At 44.0% G+C, this 22,168-nt stretch overlaps 1 protein-coding gene across 3 annotated transcripts in view; it reads left to right on the top strand.

Moving 5' to 3' along the window:
- kcnh5b (potassium voltage-gated channel, subfamily H (eag-related), member 5b) overlaps positions 1-22,168 on the top strand; it is a 150,571-nt gene that overhangs the window by 10,914 nt on the left and 117,489 nt on the right. For all 3 annotated transcript variants that reach the window (XM_040137468.1, XM_040137467.1, XM_040137466.1), the window contains exons 2-5: positions 1,475-1,598; positions 4,165-4,271; positions 7,892-8,020; positions 18,330-18,445. In XM_040137468.1, coding sequence (XP_039993402.1) covers positions 1,475-1,598; positions 4,165-4,271; positions 7,892-8,020; positions 18,330-18,445 — 476 coding nt within the window. The remainder of the gene's footprint in view (positions 1-1,474; positions 1,599-4,164; positions 4,272-7,891; positions 8,021-18,329; positions 18,446-22,168) is intronic.

Raw genomic sequence — 22,168 nt, 5'->3', positions numbered from 1 at the left:
TTAATTTTCCTTCAGCTGTCTAATCGATGAATCAAGTAATGGATGCGGCTCTGTTTAGGGTAAAATGAGGATAGAGAATGATGTTGCCTGTCACACAGTTTAGTAGATTACAAAAGGCACAGACGGATATCCAGTGATGAGGCAAATGAAAAGTCAAGGCATCATCTAATATAAATATACATAATATATAATAATAATAATATAATTAGGAGGAGATATTTCAGGTAAAATATGAAATATACTCCAATCTCCTCCACCATTTAACCAGTGTTATAGAGTTGCCCAAACTAAAAGAAAGCCAAGTCTCCGTTTTGGCTTGGTGGAAGAGAAAAAACCAACTTGGCTCACAGTATCATTATCTCGCAGTCAGTGAAAAAGGATGACCATCGGGGCTGAAAAATCATCAATGTTCAACCACTTCTTAATGAAGATCCAGATAAGTAATTGATCGCTATGAAAGAGGAGAGCAGAAAGGTCAAGATGATTCAAGCTGCCTGTCCTTAAGTAAATCTTACTCGGCTTTATTCCTCGCTTTATTCCAAAGGGCACACGGCAGGCTGCAGCTTTTAAAGGACAAGTTCAGAGTTTTACTATACTATGTGTAGCGTGATGCGTCGTCCTCACACAGACTGTGAGGTGTTTCCTCTTCAGCATGACTCCACTGTAAGAATTTTTTTTTTTAGTACAAACTCCCCCAGTTTTTCTTCTTTTTTTTTCTCTCTCGAGTTCCGGATGGCGTCGTTACTGAGCTGTGGCTGAAGCCAGTATCAGTAGTATCAAGTACCAGTGGTATTATCACAATATTCATCAAACTTTCCCCGAAATACTACTACTAGTGCTAGTGTGAAATCAGACGTAACTAGCTCTATATCGCAGCTTTACGATCCAACCCACCTGTCTACGAGAATTTCTAAAATGCTAGTATGCAGCAAATGTGACTTGCTGGATCTTCACCGTCTGAGGGCAACAGGTTAGAGCCTAATAGCGATCGGCAAGGGCCCAGTTATATCGGGGCTCTGGCGAGCCACTAGCACCACCTGCCCATCTCCACTCCGTCCCCACGCTGCTGCTAACGAATGCCCCGGCCAGAGCTGAGGCCGACCTGCGAGGGAGAATGTGATGTAACGTGCAATCTTGACGCAGGGAGTTTCTCTTTGTAAGTCATGTAAAATGCATGTTCCATTTCTCAGTAAACATTACGATTCACTACCCATAAACTAGCCACGCTTCAGCGGGCTGACTGGCCGATGTTGGTGTAGCGAGTCGTGGCCCCGGAGCCAGCTTTCTTTTTAGGCGCAAAGGTAGTCTGCCTTTATTTTGGAAGTTGTGTAGCTGTGAAGCAAAGCTGCCACCGACTTAGACCAGTGGAACACCTCTTTGTGCAGTCATCTGCAGAAGCGAAGATGCTTTGCAGCCTTTTACAGTTGATGCTGTTGCCGGGGCTGACCTTCCTTCTGTCCTGTCCACCTCTCAGAGACCAGCTTCCTCCTGGGAAACGCCCAGATCGTGGAGTGGCCTGTAGTTTACAGCAATGACGGATTCTGCAAACTGTCTGGCTTCCACCGGGCTGAGGTCATGCAGAAGAGCAGCACGTGCAGGTAAAAGTCACGCTTTTTCTGGTTCCATTTTGTATCACTGTTTAACATTTAAGCATTTTAAACGTGCACAATTGTTTTTTTACGCCAGGTTGAAGCATTATTAGTTACAGTCTGCTAATGCGGCGATAATGACTTTTTGGTCTCGTTGCTTTATTGTAATTGCACTCACAGCTCAACTAAATATGCATCAAATTTCATCTTTATAATCCCTTTACATTTGCATACACTTTCCTACAGAATGTATAATGGGCATATGTCTCATTTAGCCCCTTTTTTTTTAAATGTGTTTTTAATTGCCTAAATGCTTCATTTAAAGTTGAACTTGTAAAAACCAGTATTTTTTTACAACACCGGGGTCTTTATAACCACACAAGAGTAGCCATGAGTCATTGATTTTAAAAGTAAAACCACGTCCTTTTCAAAGTTCTCCATTTATTTAGCAAAAATCACTGACTTCGTCCCTTTTTATTCGGTTTCATCCATTATTTAAGCACAGCGAGAGAGAGAGGCAGAGAGAAAAGATTAAAAAGTGACAATTTTTTTTTTTTTTTTGTACCTCCCTGCTTCTCTGCCACCGTAGCGATCATTAAAACTGCACAGTGATGCTCCGGAGAGCTGTTTACATGATACTAACTTTGTTTACTGCTTGAGAGCTGCTTCGATACCGTGCAACAGAAGTGTGGACCTCTGCAGAGTCACCCTACCGGAAAAAAAAAAAAAAAAAATCAGCATCTGGCGTTTCCACTTGCTCTGAAAGAAAGGGAGGGAGGGAGGGAGGGAGGAGATGGCACAATGCTGAGTGAGACTCTGAAATGAATCCAATTTAGAGCTGCCAGGGGAGCTCTGCCCAGTCCAGCCCGAGGACAGTGTCTTGCTCGCCTGTCAGTCAAGACGTTTTAAAATTTGACTCCAAAGGACGACGCCTCTCCTCGGGCGCCTTTCAGACCCGACCGGGGGTGACGGCCTTGACTAGGCCGGCGGCTAAAAAGGCTCCCTCGGACACTGAGCTAAGTAAGAATAGGGGCATTGGGATTTATCCGTCCGCTCCTTGCTGCCCGGGTCTGAGGAGGACATTGAGATCGACAGTCCACTCAGATGTGACACTGAGAGTATAGAGGAGCCCGCTGAGACCTTAAACTTACAGGCTGCCGCCAGAGTGATGGAAGACAGTGGCCTGTTAATGGGGCTCCTGCTATTTTTGAGGAGTAATCTTTGATCTTCCGACTGCAGGACAAGGGTATAACTTTGCGGCACCGGTGCAGATATATTAACGATTCACATTCAATGACACAAGGGTCATATGTACTGTAGTGCCAAGGGAAACACTAAGGAACAATGTAAACTGGTGGTTCCCAAGTTGGGAGTCGGGACCCTCCAATGGGTCACAAGACAATGGATGTGATAGGAAGGAAAGAGTCTTGCTACAAAAACCACAGAGTTTTCCTACAAAGTCTTTATTTGTTTTTCTCTAATCTCTGCTTGTCAGTGAAATATTGTCTAGATTTTCCTCTCTGGGTCTCCACCAATTATTCCAATAAAACAACATGAGAAGTTTTAAAGGGAACATCAGTCTTTGGTGGAACTACTCAAAACCCAGATCCTAATCCCTCATATTCAGTCTGTGATGGAAGGTCACAAATAAACAGTAATTAATTTCAAGCCAAAAACATTGGGAACCACTGCTACTGCATAGACACCACCGGCAGTAGCTGTTAATTATGAAAGGTGATCCCCTCTTACTTTGCTGTAGGGATCCAAAATCACCAAGTCTCCATCCAAATTGCTGTTCGTATAATGTAGATGTGAAATTAAACTTTACGTGCAGGTTCAAGCAAGAAGGCAATTATCATTCTAATTTCGATCATCTCTCAGCGGCTCCACCCCTCGACCATCGTCCGGTTCTCTCCCGGGGATCTGTTCCAGGGCTGTCCTCTCAACCCTAGCTGAAGGATATTTCTAATGACCTGATCTGCCGTCTCTGCTTCTATAAACTCATCAAACGGATCGGTTAGATAAACGCCAAAGTCTCTTTATCATGCCGTATAAAGCAACTGCATTCTCGTTCACTTGCAGTACGCTTCCCTGAATTAACTGTGTCAATCAGCAATGTGTTTTTTTGTTTGAGGCCATGCAAGGAGAAAAAAATACCCGGGAACGTCAGTGGTGGGGTTTTTTTTTTTACTATTTATTTGCACCTCTCTGCGTATGTTAGTCCTTGAGGACACTGCGACTATTGGAAAAGAAAGTAATCACGCAGAGTAATTATATTAGCATAGATTAAAATGTCCCTCAGCCCTTTAAGGAATAATTACAACCATGCCGGGAAAAGCAGGCTGCACCAATCCACAATCCTTCACTGCGAGCTAAATTTATGCTGCTGCCACAGCTGCAACAGTTTCCTCTATAAAAACCAGACATAAAACTTAATGGACACTTTATGGTAAGATACCAGATTGACAGCGCCTTTACAAACATATGTGACAGACTGTAACGCGGGTCAAAGGCTAAAGGGTCAGGCCACAGTCGATCGCTGCCGTTTCTCATGCCGCTCGTTTTCCTCTTCCAGTTTTATGTACGGAGAGCTGACGGACAAGAAGACCATCGACAAAGTCAGGCAGACGTTCGACAACTATGAGTCCAACTGCTTCGAAATCCTCCTGTACAGAAAGAACCGTGAGTGCCGACTTGCTTCCTTTCTTGACATTGCCTCATGTCTCTCATGCCTTTTCGTAACACTGAGAAAACCATACGCGACCTTTTAGCATCCCACATTGTTGTAATGCCCTAGTGGGACTCCGTGTTCATTGGTGATTCATCTGTTGGTGCGTTTCTTGATGTTTTGATTAATGAATTAATCATTTGTCTATAAAATGAGGGGAAAAAATGAAATATGAAATCTAAAACGGGAAAGCAGAAAATGATCACATTTCAGACAATGGCAGCAGCAGATGTTTGGCATTTTTGATCGGTGAATTACTGAACCTTTATCAACCTTATCCTTTTCAGCTGATCGTTTTAGCAACGTTGCCTTTTTTTTTTACCTAGAACTGTGTGTTACTGAACTTTGAATTGTCAGCAAAATCCCATGTGCAGAATAATAAATGTATCCTACTAACAAGTACTTTGTGTGTGTATCCAAAGCCTGATGGCTCTCATTCCCCTGAGCCACGGAGCTCCATTGTTGTCCAGCAACTATTAAAAACACATCAGTGAGCCACACTGTTGCACTGGGTGACATGTTCCCTCATCGCCATGAACACACACACGCTGAAGTTTATTTTGACTCAGTCCCACACACACACCATCCTGCTGCCCCAAATACCCCCTAGAGCACCAAATGTGGATTAATCCGCCGCTGAAAATAGTCCCCAACAAATGCACAAGTTCCTCCTGTTTTGTCTGATAGACCAGCTGTTTAGAACTGTGACCAGCTGTTTTAGGAATCTACTGAATCCTTTTTTAAATTTTTTTATTTTTTATGAATGTATATATTTTTGAGCTGTTTTTAAAGAATTCAATAGGAACGAATGGGCTTGGAGCTTAGAGCCACAGACAGAGAAAGAAAGTCAAAGGATTTTGAAACAGACTGACACATTGTTGGTTTCGGTTTTTTCAGGGGATTTGATGACAAACTATTTTATTTCTTTGTCAAGGCAAGATGCACATCACATCGTTATGACCTAAAAGTACCAGATTTAGACAAATGCCGCAGGAAATGTATTTGTGTTTTATTGTTTTTATTGTCCTTCTACTGGAAAGGGACAGCTGGAATTCTAACAAATACAGTTTATGTTCATATCTCTTTAGGGATGATGCCAGGTCAGATAAGGTTTCGGGAGAGTTGTGAAATGTAATACATTTGAATGTAAATGAAAATATGGACGAAATATAACTTCGGCAGGTCAACCTGGGTAGAAAAGTGGTAGATGCTTCTGTCCACTGTGATAGAGCAACTGGATCTGTAGTGTTGGCAAGGAGCACAGCGGACAGAGAGTGCAGACGAAAATAGTTCCAAATGTCCCTGTCCCCCAAGAGTCATCACCCACCAGCGCAGAATGCAAGGTGGAGGAGCGTGAGGCTGGCAGGCGGAGAGACGGTAAAAAAAAAAAGAAAAAATGAAAAGATCAATTTAAAATTGGCACAAATTTGCTGACAAATCAGGAGAGCGGGGCCTTTACAAAGGCCGGTATGAATGAGATGAATGATGACCGCGAACAACTTGTAGCCAGAAATTATGACACTAAGGTGTGTGCAACTTTTTTTTTTCTCTGAAAGTGTGCTCGGATGCAATAAAGTCGGGAAAATGTCGGCGGGTCGGAGGCTTCCTCTGTGCAGGAAGAACAGTGAGTTCCCTAGATGTGACGACCCTAAACATTAAGTTGTCAGGATGAGATCTGCTTGAATAAGGGGCATTAAAACGTCAGCGCAGAAATAATTTACGTCATGGACTTGGCCAGGAGCAGGATCGCTTTCCTCCTCTTGACGATTATTGGGTGCTTTGGGTCGCATAAAACCAACTGTACTACCGAACAGATCGCCTAAGCACCGCGACTGCTCACTCTCCATATTTCAATATTTTCACCTCAGAATTTCGTCTCAGCATTAATTAAGAAGGATTATTTAGTCTAATACTGAAGCCGTGTCTTAACAAAGAAGATTAACACTAGCATCTACTTAAAAACGTCTGCATGCTGATAAAATCTGCTTGGACCTGTGATTCTGCCATGATGGACACGGATAAATTAAACGGAGGAGCTTAGAATGATTCAAACAAATTGCAGACTGTGGTCTGATTGCTCCAGGAAAATATCAGAAAACCAAAAATAAGTGTTTTACTTGTTCCAAATATGTCTAAAAAAAAAAGTGACTAAATTTGGTATTAAAGACCAATGCAGAATCTTGTTTTGGCAAAATATTACATACAATAGCGTAGATTTTTCAAGTGTTCACATTCTTGCTGAAGCAAATCATAGTGAACTGTAGAGAATATTCATGGGAGCAAAATATGCAGTATGACTGTATATTAAAACTTTTTTTTGTGATAACCTTGGTTTTAATCGTGCTCATATTGAGGCATTTGACTTGGAACTTGATTCAGCCTTTTTAAATGCATGAACCCGAGAGTTCGATGAAAAGGGAAAATGCGCGTTTTAAAGGGCCTGCGCACTGATTGTACACCCACACAGGTGACTCCACTTCCCTTGGCTGATCGGTGCTCTTCTCAGGACTGCGTGGTTGTTAGCGTAACTCCGCCCGCCAGGCTGGGACAAGTTACGCCTTTATTGTTCGTACTGGTACATGACGTTCGGTGACCTAGCATAGCTCCACCGCTATTCCACCTGACCAGGGGCCCAATCAGCCCAAACTGTGGGTGAACAGGACCTTTTAGTCTTTTGTAAAAACATAATTTCTCCTGTGAAGTTAATGTTGCAGTGGCATTTCAGTGTCGCAGTTGGACATATTGCATCGTTTCATTAGTACGAAGCGATAAAGTACATTAATTTCTTGTATATTAACTGCAAAAAAAAAACTATTACTGTAGTACAGAAATGAAAAATGGCAGGAAATACAGAATATCAGCTACTATGTGGATTGGGCCTGAGGATTTTGTTTTATGAGATGTTCCTAGAGCTGTCCTACAACTTGTTTTATTTCTGGTGAGACACTATAAAATTATGCGTACATATGTGAAGAGCCAACTAGCTCTCCGACCCGTGAGCGTGATCGCCCGCTGGGACACTGAGTTTTCAGTTTATTTGAGAAGCACATTTGTACCATTGGCTCCCGTCTCGTAACTGTTTGCCAACCCTTCCGTTGCTGCGAAAGGTGCAGTGAAGCCAGTAAAGTAGGTTTCCTCAATTTTGGACACATCGGCTCTCGAGTCCCCCAAAGGTCGACGCCGTCATAGCACCGACTTGTTATTTTGTCGAGCTTTAAATGAGGCTGAAATTTGAAATTCTCTTAGAATCTCTGTGCGGTTGTGAATTTGGATAAGTGCTGAAATTGATTTGCCATTAGTGAACTTGTCATGTCCGTTTGACAGGAACGCGAATCAACAACAATTTCAATAATGGATCAATCTTTCCGGTCATTCATCAAATGTGAGGATTTGCTGCTTTTCTGTTTTATGTAAATTGAATATATTTTGTGTTTTTTGACTTTTAGTCGGACAAAACTGGGCTATGGGGAAACGTCACTATTTTACCACACTGTATATAGACTAAACAATCAAAAAAAAAAAAAGAAAGACCTAATTAGGAGGACACAGCGAAGACTTTGTGATGTCTCTGCAGGAAGTCCGGTGTGGTTCTACATGCAAGTGGCTCCCATCAGGAACGAGAATGACAAGGTGGTTCTGTTCCTCTGCACCTTTAAGGACATCACCCTCTTCAAGCAGCCCATCGAAGACGAAACCACCAAAGGTGAGCGTTTCTCTGCAGCAGGCAGGCGCCTTGGCTCCCCAGACACCGCTTCCAGAATCAACTCTGCACAAGCGGCGGTGTCTCTCTCTGGTTTTTGAAGATTATTTTTGGAGAGTGGTTGTTTTATTATTAGATAATTCACAGTAGAATTGGGAAGAAAAAAAAAAAAAAAGAGGAGTAGCGACATGTGGATAATGATGTGTGACCAAAAGTCTTTGATGGATTTGAGAAACCTGATTTCTCTGAGCACAGGATGTGCAGCATGGCGCATCAAGCCACCAGAAAAGATTATGTTGATGCTGCTTCTGTTTTATTCGATAGTAAAGAGTTACAGGAGAGAGGGAGTGATACGGGGGATGACATGTGACAAAATTTGTGAGTGGGAACCAAATTAGTACATGGCTGGATGCCCCAGTATGTAATGTAATGCCAGTTGGCTTCTGATGGAACATATAATTATGTTTCTTCATCCCCCTCCTCCTTCAACTTCTTTCTCTTCCTCTGTCGTCATCTTCCTCTCTGATATTTTCAGTCAATGGCTTTTATTCTTCTCCTCCTTTTATTTTTTTTGTTTCATTTGTTCATTTAACTTCTTGATGTTCTTCTCTTCTTGTCCTCATCCTGTTTTGTCTAGTATTTGTTTGTTTCATCATCCTCCTCCCTGATATTTTAAGTATCTGTCTTTTTTCTTCTCCTCCTTCTTAGTGTTCTGTTTTTCGTAATTATTTCTTCTCATTTAATTTTCTTGTCTTGTCTTTGTCCATCTTTTCCTCCCTCTTATTTTTCTTTTTACAGATCCTCCTCCTCCTCCTCCTCCTCTTTTGTCTCGTACTTCTTCTTTTCTGTCCTCTTCTTCTCCTCTCACTCTCCTCCTTTGTCCGCTTCCCCTTTATTTTCTCCTTCCTCCTTTTTTGTTTCCATCGTTTTCCTCCTCCTCATTCTTCCTCTTATGCCTCTTTTCCTCTTCCTCTACCTCCTTGTGTTCCTTCCTCTGCGTCTTTTGCCACTTGTCCTCGTACTCCTTCGTCTTTTTCCTCTTCCTCCTTTTTCTCTCTGGGCTTCCTCTTCTGTCCTTTCTCTCCCATCGAGGAGTCTCGGAACATTTTTGCTAGCTACAGATCCTTTTTTTCCGCTCTTTATTTCATCCAAAGCTGCGGCTGGATAAAAAAGAACGAGTCAAGTCGTGTTTCCCGGCGATGTGGGAACGTCTCGAGCTGTCAGGTTGTGTTTGAGGAGCCTGTGATGCTGTCAGGAATCACAGGAGATGTGGGTGGCGGTGTTGTCCTCTGTGCCCTGACTGATGCACAGTGTCAGCTTCCTGCCCTGGGAGTCGTTCTCGGTGCAGCTGAGCGGGTGTGTTTGCCCTTTGACAAGGATCCCCCACCCTCCCCCCTTTCCCCTTTTTAATGTGCACACACATGTAAACACGTGTGCACACATGCAACGACGCCCCCCCCCCCCGCTGCAGAGACCGACCCAGAGTTGTCGTGTTATTTGTTTATTCATTCATCATGTGTGCTCGGCGACACATGAATAACACGGGTTGAACATGCAATTAGTACTTGAGTGGAAGTAATATTGTCACATCAGCGTGTTGGCGTCTTCGTGAGTCGGCTGACGATGCTGACGACACGACAATCTTCAGATTCAGTTCTGTAACCGGACGCCTGCGATTGGAAAAAAGTTGATACCTCCCTTTTTCAAGTGAGTGTTTGCCAAAACGTTGAGCAGAGTATAGATACTTTAGAGGCTGAAATCTCCTCTAATTCAACCAAATTAGGTTTAATTTTTCTTTTTCCGGCTGGGGAATGCACGTTATTCCACATCAGGGTATAACCATCAAAGAGTTAGAAAACCTCCAAATCCTGCTTGGAGCGGCAGGTATCTGGATGGGGCAAATGTCTGACTCACGGTATGGTGTAAAGTAGCAGCTATCAGCCGGCCATGTGTTGGGTTTAATGCCACACAAGAGAAATAAGTCTGGCGCTCGTGGCCGCCGGTGTCTGTAGAGACTTGTTGATGTTAGCAGCTAGCGCTCCGGCTAAATTAGCTTAGAACTGGAGGTCGTCCAGCCGTGGTTCAGCGCCGCAGGTCTGGCAAAGTAACTGTACAAAAGCCATTTCAAGCTGGAGAAAGAAAAAATAATGAAGTGGAACACAGATTAGTAAAAGCTGCAGACTACAACTCGCTGAGGAACTCTGATCCAGCTCAGTGCGACATTTGGAACTGATTTCATGCCCATTTGTGTCGCTCAGATGTGAAATAAACACTTTCTTTGATTAATAAAAAAACGTGCTGTCTTTAACCAGAACTTTCAGCTGAATCAATTGTATGATTTTCTTATTAACTGATTAGTCGATCAACAGAAGAATAATTGGCAACTACTTAGTTATTTTTCGAAACGAAATTGTGACATTCCCTGCTTCCAGCCTCTCAGATGTGAGGATTTGCTGCTTTTCGTGGTCTTTTCGTAAACTGACTATGTTTGGGTTCGGGACTACTGCTTGGACCAAACAAGCAAACTGATGAGTTCGCATTTGGCTTCGGGAAATTCTCATTTCACAGACCAAACAATTCATCAGTTAACTGAGAAAATCACTGGCAGACAGTCTTCCTCAGCTGAGAGATTCGGCACAGAAATAATGGTAAAACGTGATCACAGTAGCGAGACAAAATGGTTTTTTTGTTTTGTCGTGGAGAGAAGAAACAGAAGTTCGGATGTCTTACATATTCATAAGCCGTCTTCTTGAAACCGGTCATTTCAGCTGTTTCTGTTTCCTCTGCGGCCTCGGAGTCATTTACTGTGCGACTCTGACTTGGTAATGGGACATTCTGAAAAAGATAATGAAGAGTTAACTGCACTATTAAAAAGATGGATTTTTATTGTAGACACAGCGCTAATGGTCAGACCTCTTAAAACAAAATCCCCTCGGCAACAACGGCAACGGCACTTTGCTTTCGGGGCTTGGCCTGACGTGCTGCGGCCAGACTGAAGCCAGCCAGCACACTACGGCGTACTTCGGTACAGCACAGCTCGTTTGAGGCCGCGGTGAGGATGCAGCATTCCTCTGCTGTGTCACGGAGCGGCGTACTGCAGGCTGCAGTTTAACCCTCCCGCTGATTGGGGGGCTGGGCGAGGCCATTTGGGAGGGAGGGAGGGAGGGAGGGAGATTCGTTGCTGCAAGCCCTGGCAGCTGAGGTTGCTTGTGCTGCAGACCAAAACTTGCTCTCGGCTCCCGGTCTGGCTGCTCCGGCGGCTCAGCACGCCACAACACGTCAGCGTCAGCCCAGCGGGGGGGGGGGGGGCTGGTCTGCTAAAGAGGTCCATCCTCTACTTAGAATAACAAAACAGATTTTAAATGCCCCCCCTGCCTCAGTTTTGCCTGAAATTACTCCTTTTTCCCTCCTTTTTGCTCTTCTCAATGCGCACTACATTCTGTATTGAAAAGCACAGAGATGTACTTTATTCCCATCATCTCATTGCCGGAGTCAACAGGTGCCTTTTCGGTGATTTTGTGAGCATTTTAGATTGAATACCGTCCGCTGCGTCTATGGCCACTGGTTGTGGTTATCAAGGTGAGACCGCAGACGAACAGAGCAGGTTCAGTTAGTCGCCTCAGCAACGTCTGTGTAGGAAAACGGTAACAAAAGAAAAGAACGGCAAAGCTGAACAAGTGGCAGGGCAGAAAAGTGAGCGCCGTGTTGCCGTGTGATTGCAGAGCGGCGGTGTTCACTGTTTGCTTTGTCAGCGCCTGTAAAAGCTTCACAGGTGGCTGCTGCCTCAGCCTCAGGTAAACAGTTGATCAGGATGAGTGACGAGTACTGAGGCGAGAACACAGGTGCCTCGGGCATCAAGCTGAAAGCCTTCGCTTTGGAAATCTGTGGTTTTGCCCGGTACAGTTGTTGGACAGTATTCAGGAGCCATAATATTCCCAGCAAATTGGCCCGTGATCTTTTTGTGAAAACTGTTGATGGAAGTAATTAGGCCCAGAATTTCACACAAGGTAGCTCCACTTGGGCCAGCTTCAGGCCAGTGTTGGCCCCGAGAACTGGACCAATACTTGGGCCAGTCTTGGCACCTGAATTACAGATCACTAGTTCAGCAACCAGGGGACTGATTCACCGAAGTCGCAACATGCGATGGTTTCCTTCGTTATGACACATTTGCCTCATCAAAGCAAAGGCCACACTTGCAGCCCGCGCACGACTGTGCGAGAACCCGGTAGGACATAAAAATCTGCATCTGCAACTTGCAGTCAACCATCATTAGCTCCGCTAAAGAGGTTATGTTTTCACCCATGTCTGTTTGTCCGTTCGTTTGTTTGTTTGTTTACTTGTCAGCAGAATTACGCAAAAAGCTCTGAACCTGGTGGAGGGACTGGGGAAGAACCAGTTTTATTTTGGGGCAGATCCGGATCATTTACTATGATTTTGAATTTCTTCCTCTGGAGCCTGGTGCATGTTCTTTGATACCTCGGCCTTGGCAGAGGTCTGCACTCTACTGAGTGTATTTTCTAGTTTGTGAAATGTGATGCCACCATTTGGGATCTGCGTTTTAGGAGAGCTTGCAAATCTCTTTTGTGAAACAGGCCCCTGGCGTGTTGGAGTTTGCCTGCTGCTGGAGCCATTGTTAGATTTTTTATATATATATATATATAAGTCCATTTAGGCCTCACACTGGCTTATTCTAAACAAACCAACGGTTGTAAACATACAGTATGGCACATGGCTTGACAGGTGACTCATTCTTTAGATGGCGTCAGTGACCCAAGTGATACAAGAACCTGCTGGGGAGAATCAAAACAAAGCTTAGACTAGTGACTAACAGCCGTCATGCTGGACTTGAAAGCTATTTGTCATAACTGATGGTCAAAAACTGGATAGTAGCAAGAATTCTAGAAATAACAGAAATTCTAGCCACCAACCAGACTATTTAAAAATGTAATCATGTATTTAATCATAGATTTCTTGACAGATTCTTTCTGTTCTATTAGGTTTTATGTAAATATTTAACTCCTACATTGTGGCATGAATATTTTGTTTTTTAAACCTTCGCCATACTTCTTTACGAGTATGTCGTACTAAATCTGTTTTATTTTGCCTGGAAAGGGTTAAATGCTAAAATATTTACTGTATCTGTCTGTACTGTCTAACAAGTATTAGAATTGGCCATTAAAAAAAAAAAAAAACCCAACAGGGGTAAAATATGTGCATAAGCACAGATTGTAAACTTCTCCTCATCCCATCGAACAACTCCGAATTATTCCCAGAGATATGACCACGGATACGACCCCATATAATCAGCGGTAGCTGTGGCCCTGGTCACAAAGAGCTTGGACGGATATAAAATAGTTTGTAAGGAATATCACTGGTCCGGACCGAAGTCAGACTGGTTTGGAGCTCGAGCTGCAGTCGTGCTTAATGAAAACAGCGCTCTTATGTCTTAGCATCAAATGTAAATCGGCCTTTTGCTTGATGTCTCACTGGACCCCAGAGGTGTCCTGTGCCCGTGCGACAACCTCAGTGACGCATCCGAACTCTCCCGCTCCACCTTTCCTTCAGTTTCTCAGCTTGGTTTTGTGTCAGAACAGCATAACGGGGACTTCCACTGCTGAATGTTAAAGATTCTAATTATGGACATTTTTTCTTTTTGCAGTGGAAATGTTCTTATCAGGTGTCCCGCTTGTGTCTGTCTGCCTACTGAAGGACAAACCGCTCTGTCGTCTGTAAATTCAGCTTCTGTGTTCTACAGTTAGGTGCGAGCCGTCCTTGGAGTGGAAGTGCTGATCAAAATCTCATCTCAGAATTGACTTTGGTGGTGCGTGCACCAGTTCTGCTCCCCTGTTATTTTTAGCTCGGGCCTTTCGCTTTTTTTATTTCCGCCTCCGTTGTGCTCCAGTCTGACAAATCACGCAGCTTTGCATTTTTGAGGGGAACCGTAGCAGGAGCGTTATTATTAACTGTGAAAAAAGAACTCTGATTTACTTGTCCTGCGGTTTCTCTTCATGCTCTGTGTGAGATCCTTTTGTCCTTACGTGTCACAATGTACAGTGGAGGCCTGAAGGCTGTCAGCATGTATTTACGTGAGTGACCACCGAGACAAATTCCTCCATTTTACCTCATGATGAAAGTGGTTCTGGGTTGGAAAAAGAAAGCTTTGACTTGCTTACCACTCCACTGGTTTGCTATTATTCTTGAACATATAAGGGCATTGTACCACTCTCTAATGCATGCACACCATACAGTGAATTATGCAACCAACGCTACTGTATAGAAAAAGCGCTCAAGACCTTTGCTTAAGTAAAAGGAGTAATACCACAATTGAAGACTACTCCATTACAAGTAAAAACCCTGCAGGTCAAACGCCTGCTTCAGCGAAAGTAGACCTAGCCCAACCGACTTCTTTATCATCTTGTCGTACCAGGGAAAAGTTGAATTCATAACCAATAAGACACCTCCAGCCTTAATGAAGTATCCGCTGGTGTTTTACAGCTACGGTCTTTTCAGGTCGTTGTTCAGGTATCAAGAAGTAGCCATGATGGAGGATTTACTTCTAAGATTTCCTTTGTTTTTAACTTCTTTTGCCTTTTGCTCTAACGTTGACTCATACATGAAAAACAACCTTTTACACTCTATAGCGTTTTACTCCTTTGCACTGCTACCTTTTGTTTAACCTCCTTAATGACATTTTATGAGTTACCGTAGGAAACAATGCCAGGGAGAGAGCCTTCTCTGATCCCTCCTCGTGCAGGATTCCTGACAGAATCGGCAACGTTTGGAGCCACCTTTGGTACAACTACAACTAAATAATGCTCAATGTCAAGGGTGTAGAATTACTGATGTGTCCACATGTACCCGGCTCATATTAGTGGTGAAAATCCCATTTTCGCTTTTGTCTCCAGCTTTGGGGCTTTTGAGTTGAAGGCTAACACACTCATCAGGAAAAATCCTCCAACTCTAAAATTATTGAAATTAAAAAAAAACAAAAAACCCCAGAGGTCCACTTATTAACTTTTTTCCAGAGTTTTCAACCGCATCTCACAATCTTCTTCAGCAAATGGAGAGACGTACTGTATACGGTGTATTATCATGTGACTGATGCTTCATACAGTCAATGAATGACAGCAGAGCCTTTTCTATGATTATTCAGCAAACATAGGAAGACTGGGATGCTGTTGAAGGTGCAAAAGTAAATGGAGCTTCACTTACAATTTTCCTTTTTGTTAATGTCAAACTATCTTTACACAATGTCAAAAAGTTATCGTGACAATTAAGCTGAGACAAGTCCGAGATACAAAGTTTTTGCCCGTCGGTGGGAACGTTTTGGAGCTCATTTCCATTTCTGCATAAAATCTAGCAAACTGTGCAGACTATCCAGTAACTGCAGCTGTCAGATAAAAACAACGGTACAAGGAAATGCAGCATTTTCACTTAAAATGTAGATGTGGAAGCTCTAAACACACCTCTCCTAAATCTAGTGGCAGTGCTTCTGTTTCAAACTACGGTGACTTGAGTGGATGCTCTTATACTTCCCACCTCTGACCATTAAGTATTTCTTAAGAGGAGCAAGTTAACTGACCTCTGAGGCTCAGAGGACTCTGGGCTGTTTGTAATACTGTTTTCAACAGCCAGCAATTTACTGTACAATATATAGTGGGTTACACAAGCCACTACGGCAGCGGTTTTCCTCCAGGAATGATATTGAAAAAAAATCTCCGTTTTGGCTAAGAGCACCCGGGCTTATTATCTATGGCTGTAGAGTGCCAACTTTAAGTATTAGCATATAGAAAAATCACATAGAGGAAGCTGTTCTGAAACTGAAGATGTACAATAAGTTACACAACAGCCTCTTCAACAGTTTCTTCCAGGGAAGTTGAGTTATTGGCACTTAGAATAAGCTTTGAATAGACTGTACATTGTGTTGATGTTCATCCCGCGCGGGTCTCAGTGCCGTGTTGTGTTTGGCTGTTTTCACACCACTGCACATTCACAGAGAAATGAATGGTTGAATTTGCCTCCATTTGAACAGCGAATGAATGGGGGGGGGGTCAGGCAGCTGCAGGCCTGAGGGTTAAAAGCTATTTCAAAGTCCACTTTTTATTCATAATGGTCCCTTCAAAGGTTCGGGTCGATGACGATGTTTGACTACTGTATTTGGTTTGCCTCTGCTGTGCTACTCTCTGCCCTTTCAAACATTTGATTTTATTTTTAGAGCGGTACAGTAACAGCACCCGTTCTCCGAAACTGTGACTGGTCTCATTCAGCAGCGGCGGGGATCAGTACCATGGCACGAAAATGTCAACCGCTGGACGGGCTGGTATTAATTAGATAAACGTGCGCCTGAAACACAGGAACACTCAAACTTCACTTCAACTCTGCATTAGTGGTTTTAATATGATGATAAAAGCTGGAACCAAAATGTCGAACAAAAACAGGAATGGATAAGAAGAGGAAACAATATGAGCATTTTTCATAAAGCTTTCTATGCATTTATAATGAACTATTTGCGTATAGCACTTTTCAAAACAGCCGACAAAACAAGGGTATATTAATCAATGACAATGAGATTGAAGATAAAAAGTTCATGTATAAAAGCAAAAAAGAAGAAAACAGAAAATACTGAAATGCTGATTAGGATGCACAATACAAAATACAGATAGTTGGCTATGGACTGATGAGGACAGGGCAGCAAAAAAAAAAAACAAACAAACAAGGTGATTTAAAAAAACCCATAAAGGCTGTAAAATTTAAAAGGAAGAAGGACTGGATATTTGTGAAATAGAATAGTTTGGTCCGGAGCGCGCCATTGCAGCCATGACTCCCTTAAAACCAGTAATAGCTCCTTGAACCCCCTGCACCAAGTTGAGTCGAGTCTGTACATTTACAGTCCAACGCTAGTTGGCTGTGCATTCAGTTCTCATTCCCGGTCAAGCTATGCAGGAGTGACGTACACTGACGAACAGCTGACGTCAGCAGCAGATGGTGAAACAACAATCTGACGCCCTCAGTTGCACATTCGCGAGCAGTTTTCATTTATTTCATTACTATACAAGCGGTAAAAGCAGTGACCACACTGAGACATGGCTAGAAAAAAAAAAACATCATTGGCTTGCAACTTGAAATTCTGTCTACAGACAGTAGCTTTCCTCCCTTAAGCTTTCATATTTATTAGGCAACTATATACAAAATTTTTTAGAGATTTCTGTGGTATCGATCCCCTGAAGGAGAAATTCTCCTTCAGCTCCCGCATCCACGTAGAGGTCAGGACACACTGGACGGCTGCAGAGCGGAAACCCTGCGGCTGGCGGAGATTCAGTTGTGTTCAAGGACGCTTTGAGCTTGGTGGGTGTTTGGCAGGCGGGGGCTCATGCTGCATGCACACCATGTCGGGCGTACAGTAAATATGAACTACCAGCGAGGAAAAACTGAGTCACTGTCAGCCCTCTGGTGGCAAGCACAAGTGGGAGCTATGGGGATATTTTGTAACTCCAGCGTCTCTCTGCTGGATTCGTGAACTGGGGAACTGTGTCAGCAGTGGTGAGAAATGGAAGCAGGTTTACAATTTGTTTTGCGTTTGTTTGCTGTTTGAAGTCTTTGAGAATAGAGAATTGCAAAATGCTGATTACACGACCTCAGACGGCCTCCCTCAGAAAGCGGACCCCTTTACGTGAAGCTGCTTATCTGGGCGACGCCAAGACTCTTCAAACAGGGTGTCGCGTTAGCCAGAGAGAATCCAATGACGCCAAGACAAAAGAATTAATTATCTGCGCGAAGCAAGATCTGAAAACGGAGCCAGTCTCACCTGGTGGCCGACATGTTGAAACTGTGGACAACTTTAAATACCTGGACTGCAGTTCTGGACTACCGGGTGAGCTCCTCCCAGCGCCTTAATCTTCTCAGAAAACTGAGGAGCCTCAGTGTTAGTCAGCAGATTTTAGAACCAGCGATCTAAGAATAAACTTTCTAGGGTTGTGGAAATGGCAGGAGAAAAGTAGTTGGCAAACCCCGGAAGTGCTATCGAGTCCTTCTGGTAAATAAAAATGGACTAAGGAAGTCCTTCATCCCAGGTGCCATCAATGTTCTTGACTCTCCAAAGTGACTGATGAGATTTGAGCCACAGTGATGTGTAATGTGACCTCGTCTATGTGTTTATTTCACTCACTGCTTGTCTGTTTCTTATGCTGTTCCTCCTCGTGTTTGGTGAGCCGAAGACAACTTAGCACCCTGGTGGACGTTGCTGTGCGTCCTCGGAGCCAGTTAAGGTGCGATGACTGGGGCTTGAGCGCTGACTAATGTCTCGTCTTTGCAGGGTGGACCAAGTTTGCGCGGCTGACACGTGCGCTCACCAACAACCGCAACACGCTGCAGCAGCTGGCACCCATAGGCAAACATGAGGTCAGCCATAAACAGTCCAGACTGGCGGAGGTGAGCGCAAACACACACAGAATCACACACACCCCTCACACTTTACATTATCGTACTGTCTTTATCTGTGGTTCTTAAGCAGGTGTGTGTCTAAAACTGCAGGTAACCGTCACAACCATGGTAACTAAGGACTTCTGCTTCATGCCAGGTACCGAGTTTTTTCTCACTGGTGAAAATGACCTGAGGTTAAACCGACTACAGGCAAACACGGATTTGAAATACAACTTATCTGAGCATTGAAGTTAATTCGTAATCTGGGAAAAGTAGTTGAAGCAAGTCATTTTTAACCCAAGGTCCACTTGCTAGCTTTGTCCAGAGCTTCCAACCAGATCTCCTGGTCTTCATCATTCTGTTAATATTCGTCCGAAGGTCCATACTCAGATGAGGTGTTGCACAGCGTAATACTGCGCAGTGTGATTTATTTCTTTGCTCACTAGGTTTGCCAGCGTCGGCTAACAGGGTGAGCAGCTTTCGTTATGGGACCAGAGCTGTGAGCGGGTCAAGATACTCCCAGACAACAGGGCAGTCAGTAGCTACGATAAGCCACTAGCAAGCCAACATCAGCTGATGGCATATTCAGTTGGCGGCCGTGTCTTAAACCATTTCTACCATGAATTTTATTTTTTGCTGGTGAAAGTCGTAGTCCCTTACGTGGCTTCCTGCCTGGTCGCTGGTCCGCTAGCTTCTAAAACTCAGTCTGTCGTCTGTTTTTCTGAAAAGGTGAAAGCATGATCCTAGAGTTTATCTATCCGTATTCTGAGATATATTAGCGTCTACTGCAGCACTTGACATTAGAAGTTGAACCCTTTGTGATTTTAGCAAACGACGATTAAGCTTTCCGTGTTGCAAAAACCGCTGTTCCCATGAAAATTTACCAGCACAGCAGCAGACGTATTATACGTCCTTATGGTTATTTCTCCCTTTATGACAATCTCTTCTACTTTTTAGCTGTAATTTAACATTCGTCTGACACGCTGGTGGCGTGTGCCCGGCAAAGGGGTTAGGCTTTGGGAAGTGGTGTTTCTAAATGCTGCTGAATACATAACAAATAAATAAAGAATATTGCATAATACTTAAAACAATGTACCACCCCTGTGTAGATACATTAATGCATTTTTAGTCATTTATGCTATTCCAAACGTCAGTGTGATTTTTGCAGAACCCAGAATTTTGCGTTTCACTCGCGCTCTTCTTTAACTTGGTGCCAGAGCGTTTCAGACTTCATAAAAAATGTTACTAGCCCTTTTAAATTAACAATGCTCAAGAAAGCTCGAAACAGGAAAAAAAACAAAAACGTCCTTAATATATATGATTAAATAATAAACGAGATACCAACAGTGCCACACCTGGCATCATTTCTGCACAAATAAACCCTCCTATAAAACATTAACAGCCGCATTCAAACTGTTTTATCGGTGCTGGGTTAAAGCAGCCACGCAGACACATGCATTCATAGATGAATACAGCGCAGTGCAAGCGCAGTGTACCTCCTGACACACAACCACGTCCTCAATGCATCCATCCTGCTCACCTCTCCCTCAACACACACTCGCAGTCCCAGCTCCCCTGGAACTGCAGTCGTTTGACACAGCGAGCGGTGCTTTCTCTGCTCCCGTGGACTGCAGGTCTCATTAAAATTTCATGCTGGGTGGAGAGGCAGGGTACTGTGGGCACTCTGAATGATTGTGACTGCAGCTAGAAATTTAGAAAATGGTTTTTTGGGGTGGGGGGGAAGATGGCTCGTGCCTTCACTTGCCGGAGCTCCCCCGCCTGTTTTATTCATGAAGGTTTGAGTGAAGTATATCGCCTTTAATCAGAATTTGTTTGTGTTGCAGCCCCGCTTGGTCGCGAAAAGCAAGTATGCGTTTAAGCAAAAAGTGTTACTCCCAGGGCAGTTTAAAGGTGGTGAGGGCAGGGAGAGGGGCGAGAGGAGAGGAAGGGAGGAAAGGAGGAGGGGAGAGAGGATGAAATGGGAAACACTGAAAGGGCAGTGAAGTGAGAGAGGGGAGAGGACGACGGGCAGAGGAAGTTGAATACCAGAGGAAGGGGAAAGAAATGAATTAAGTCAGGAAGTAGGAGGAAACAAGGATTCATGTAAGGAAGGAACGAAGAGAAGAAGGAGCAGAGAGAGGCAAACAAATGTAATAAGGGAAAGAAGTAAGGAAAGGAAAAGGGAAAGAGGGACATAGAAAGCTGAAGTCCCGACCTCCTCTCCGGGCTAGTCTCTGTTCGTAGCGTCTGTAATTCGGCGTAATCTCCTGGAGTTTGGGTAGTCAGCCAAAGAAAATGTTGGTCGACTGAAATCGTACCTACTCTTCAACCAATCCTTTGGTCGTGGGGGGAAAAAAATTCTGGGTGAACTAAATCAGCCGCACTGCTCTGAGTGCACTCTACCTGGTAGCCTCAACTGGTGATCCCGGCGCGGGAACTTTTGAGGAATATACACTCAAAGCCCCAAGCGTTAAACAGGAAAGTTGACGGAGCCTCCTGCCGCAGACGAGTTAGCCTACAGTTTTTAGACGGCAATGTCGTTGCGGCCGTTGAGCTACGATTATGCAACCTGCCGTTTGCAAAGTGGACACTCGACGTGTCGGTAATCTGTTTTAACAAAAGGCAGCCGGGCCGACGACTTCTTTGACATGGTTTCAGTTAGTTTGGAGCCGAATTAACGTTCAGTAAACAATCAGTAAACATTTAATAAGTAATACCTCCCAGTCTCAGTTAGGTTGGGCGAGCTCAAAGTTTGAAAACTGGGGGGGGGTTCCAACTTTTAGCGGTAATCCTCTTAGTTCTGCTGCTGTCACAGACATGTATGGGAAAGACAGTATTTTCAACAATACTTCTCCTATGAAGATACATTTAATATAACTACGACTATGCTATTTTATGTTCTCATTCATTATCTGCTTACATACCAGCTCTCACAGCGGGAGACGTTTAATACCATAGGCCGGGGCCAAGGTGCCAGCACAGTAAAAGCCCCGAAATCTGAGTCTCCTGGATGTATTTACAACCTGGATGTTGACATGGGGGCGATTTCCATGCGTGAAACTTGTGATTATAATAACTGTGATGGCTGGGGGAAGAGTAGGAGGAAATGAGTTAAGGAAGGAAGGAAAAGAGAAAGAATGAAAACATGATAGCAAGAAGTTGTGAAGGGAAAAGGACAGCAAGTAAAGGGATGTAGAAGGAAGAGAAGAACGCAAAGGCCAAAGAGGAGCGATTTCAGGAGGGAAATGAAGGGGAAAAAAAGCCAAAAGACGGGCTTATGCTCCCGCTTTCCCATTTTTGGAGCCTGGCGTTTGATGGCGGAGGGATGCGTAATGTCCTGAGTGCAGTCACATCACAGGTGATCCATCTGCTCCTCAGCCTGAAAGGCACAGCTGGCGTCTTCTGTCGAGGGCGCCGTCGAGTGTCACGCAACCCGAGCTGTTTTTTCCTTTTTCTCCCCACAACGCCGCTGGGCTCCTACGTCTCGCTTTTGAGTGGCGGTGCTGCTCTTGACCAGGAGGTGTTTGATTGGCAGCTCTGATGTTGAGGATCACAAGAGATGCAGCTCCGCCGTAACGAAGCTCGCTGTTGAGCCCCGGCTCTGCCGGCCCGCCTCGTTACTTAGCATCAGACCGAGTCCCACTGTGAGGACGAATGGAGCTAACTGAGGCCAACCAGGGCTAACTCTGAATGTTTAGGAGAACAGGAAGTCTTCATTGTTATGAAGATGCT

Source organism: Xiphias gladius, chromosome 10, assembly GCF_016859285.1.
Source record: "Xiphias gladius isolate SHS-SW01 ecotype Sanya breed wild chromosome 10, ASM1685928v1, whole genome shotgun sequence".
NCBI lineage: Eukaryota > Metazoa > Chordata > Actinopteri > Istiophoriformes > Xiphiidae > Xiphias > Xiphias gladius.
Note: the sequence above shows the minus strand (reverse complement) of the source record. Positions and strands in the feature narration are given on the sequence as shown.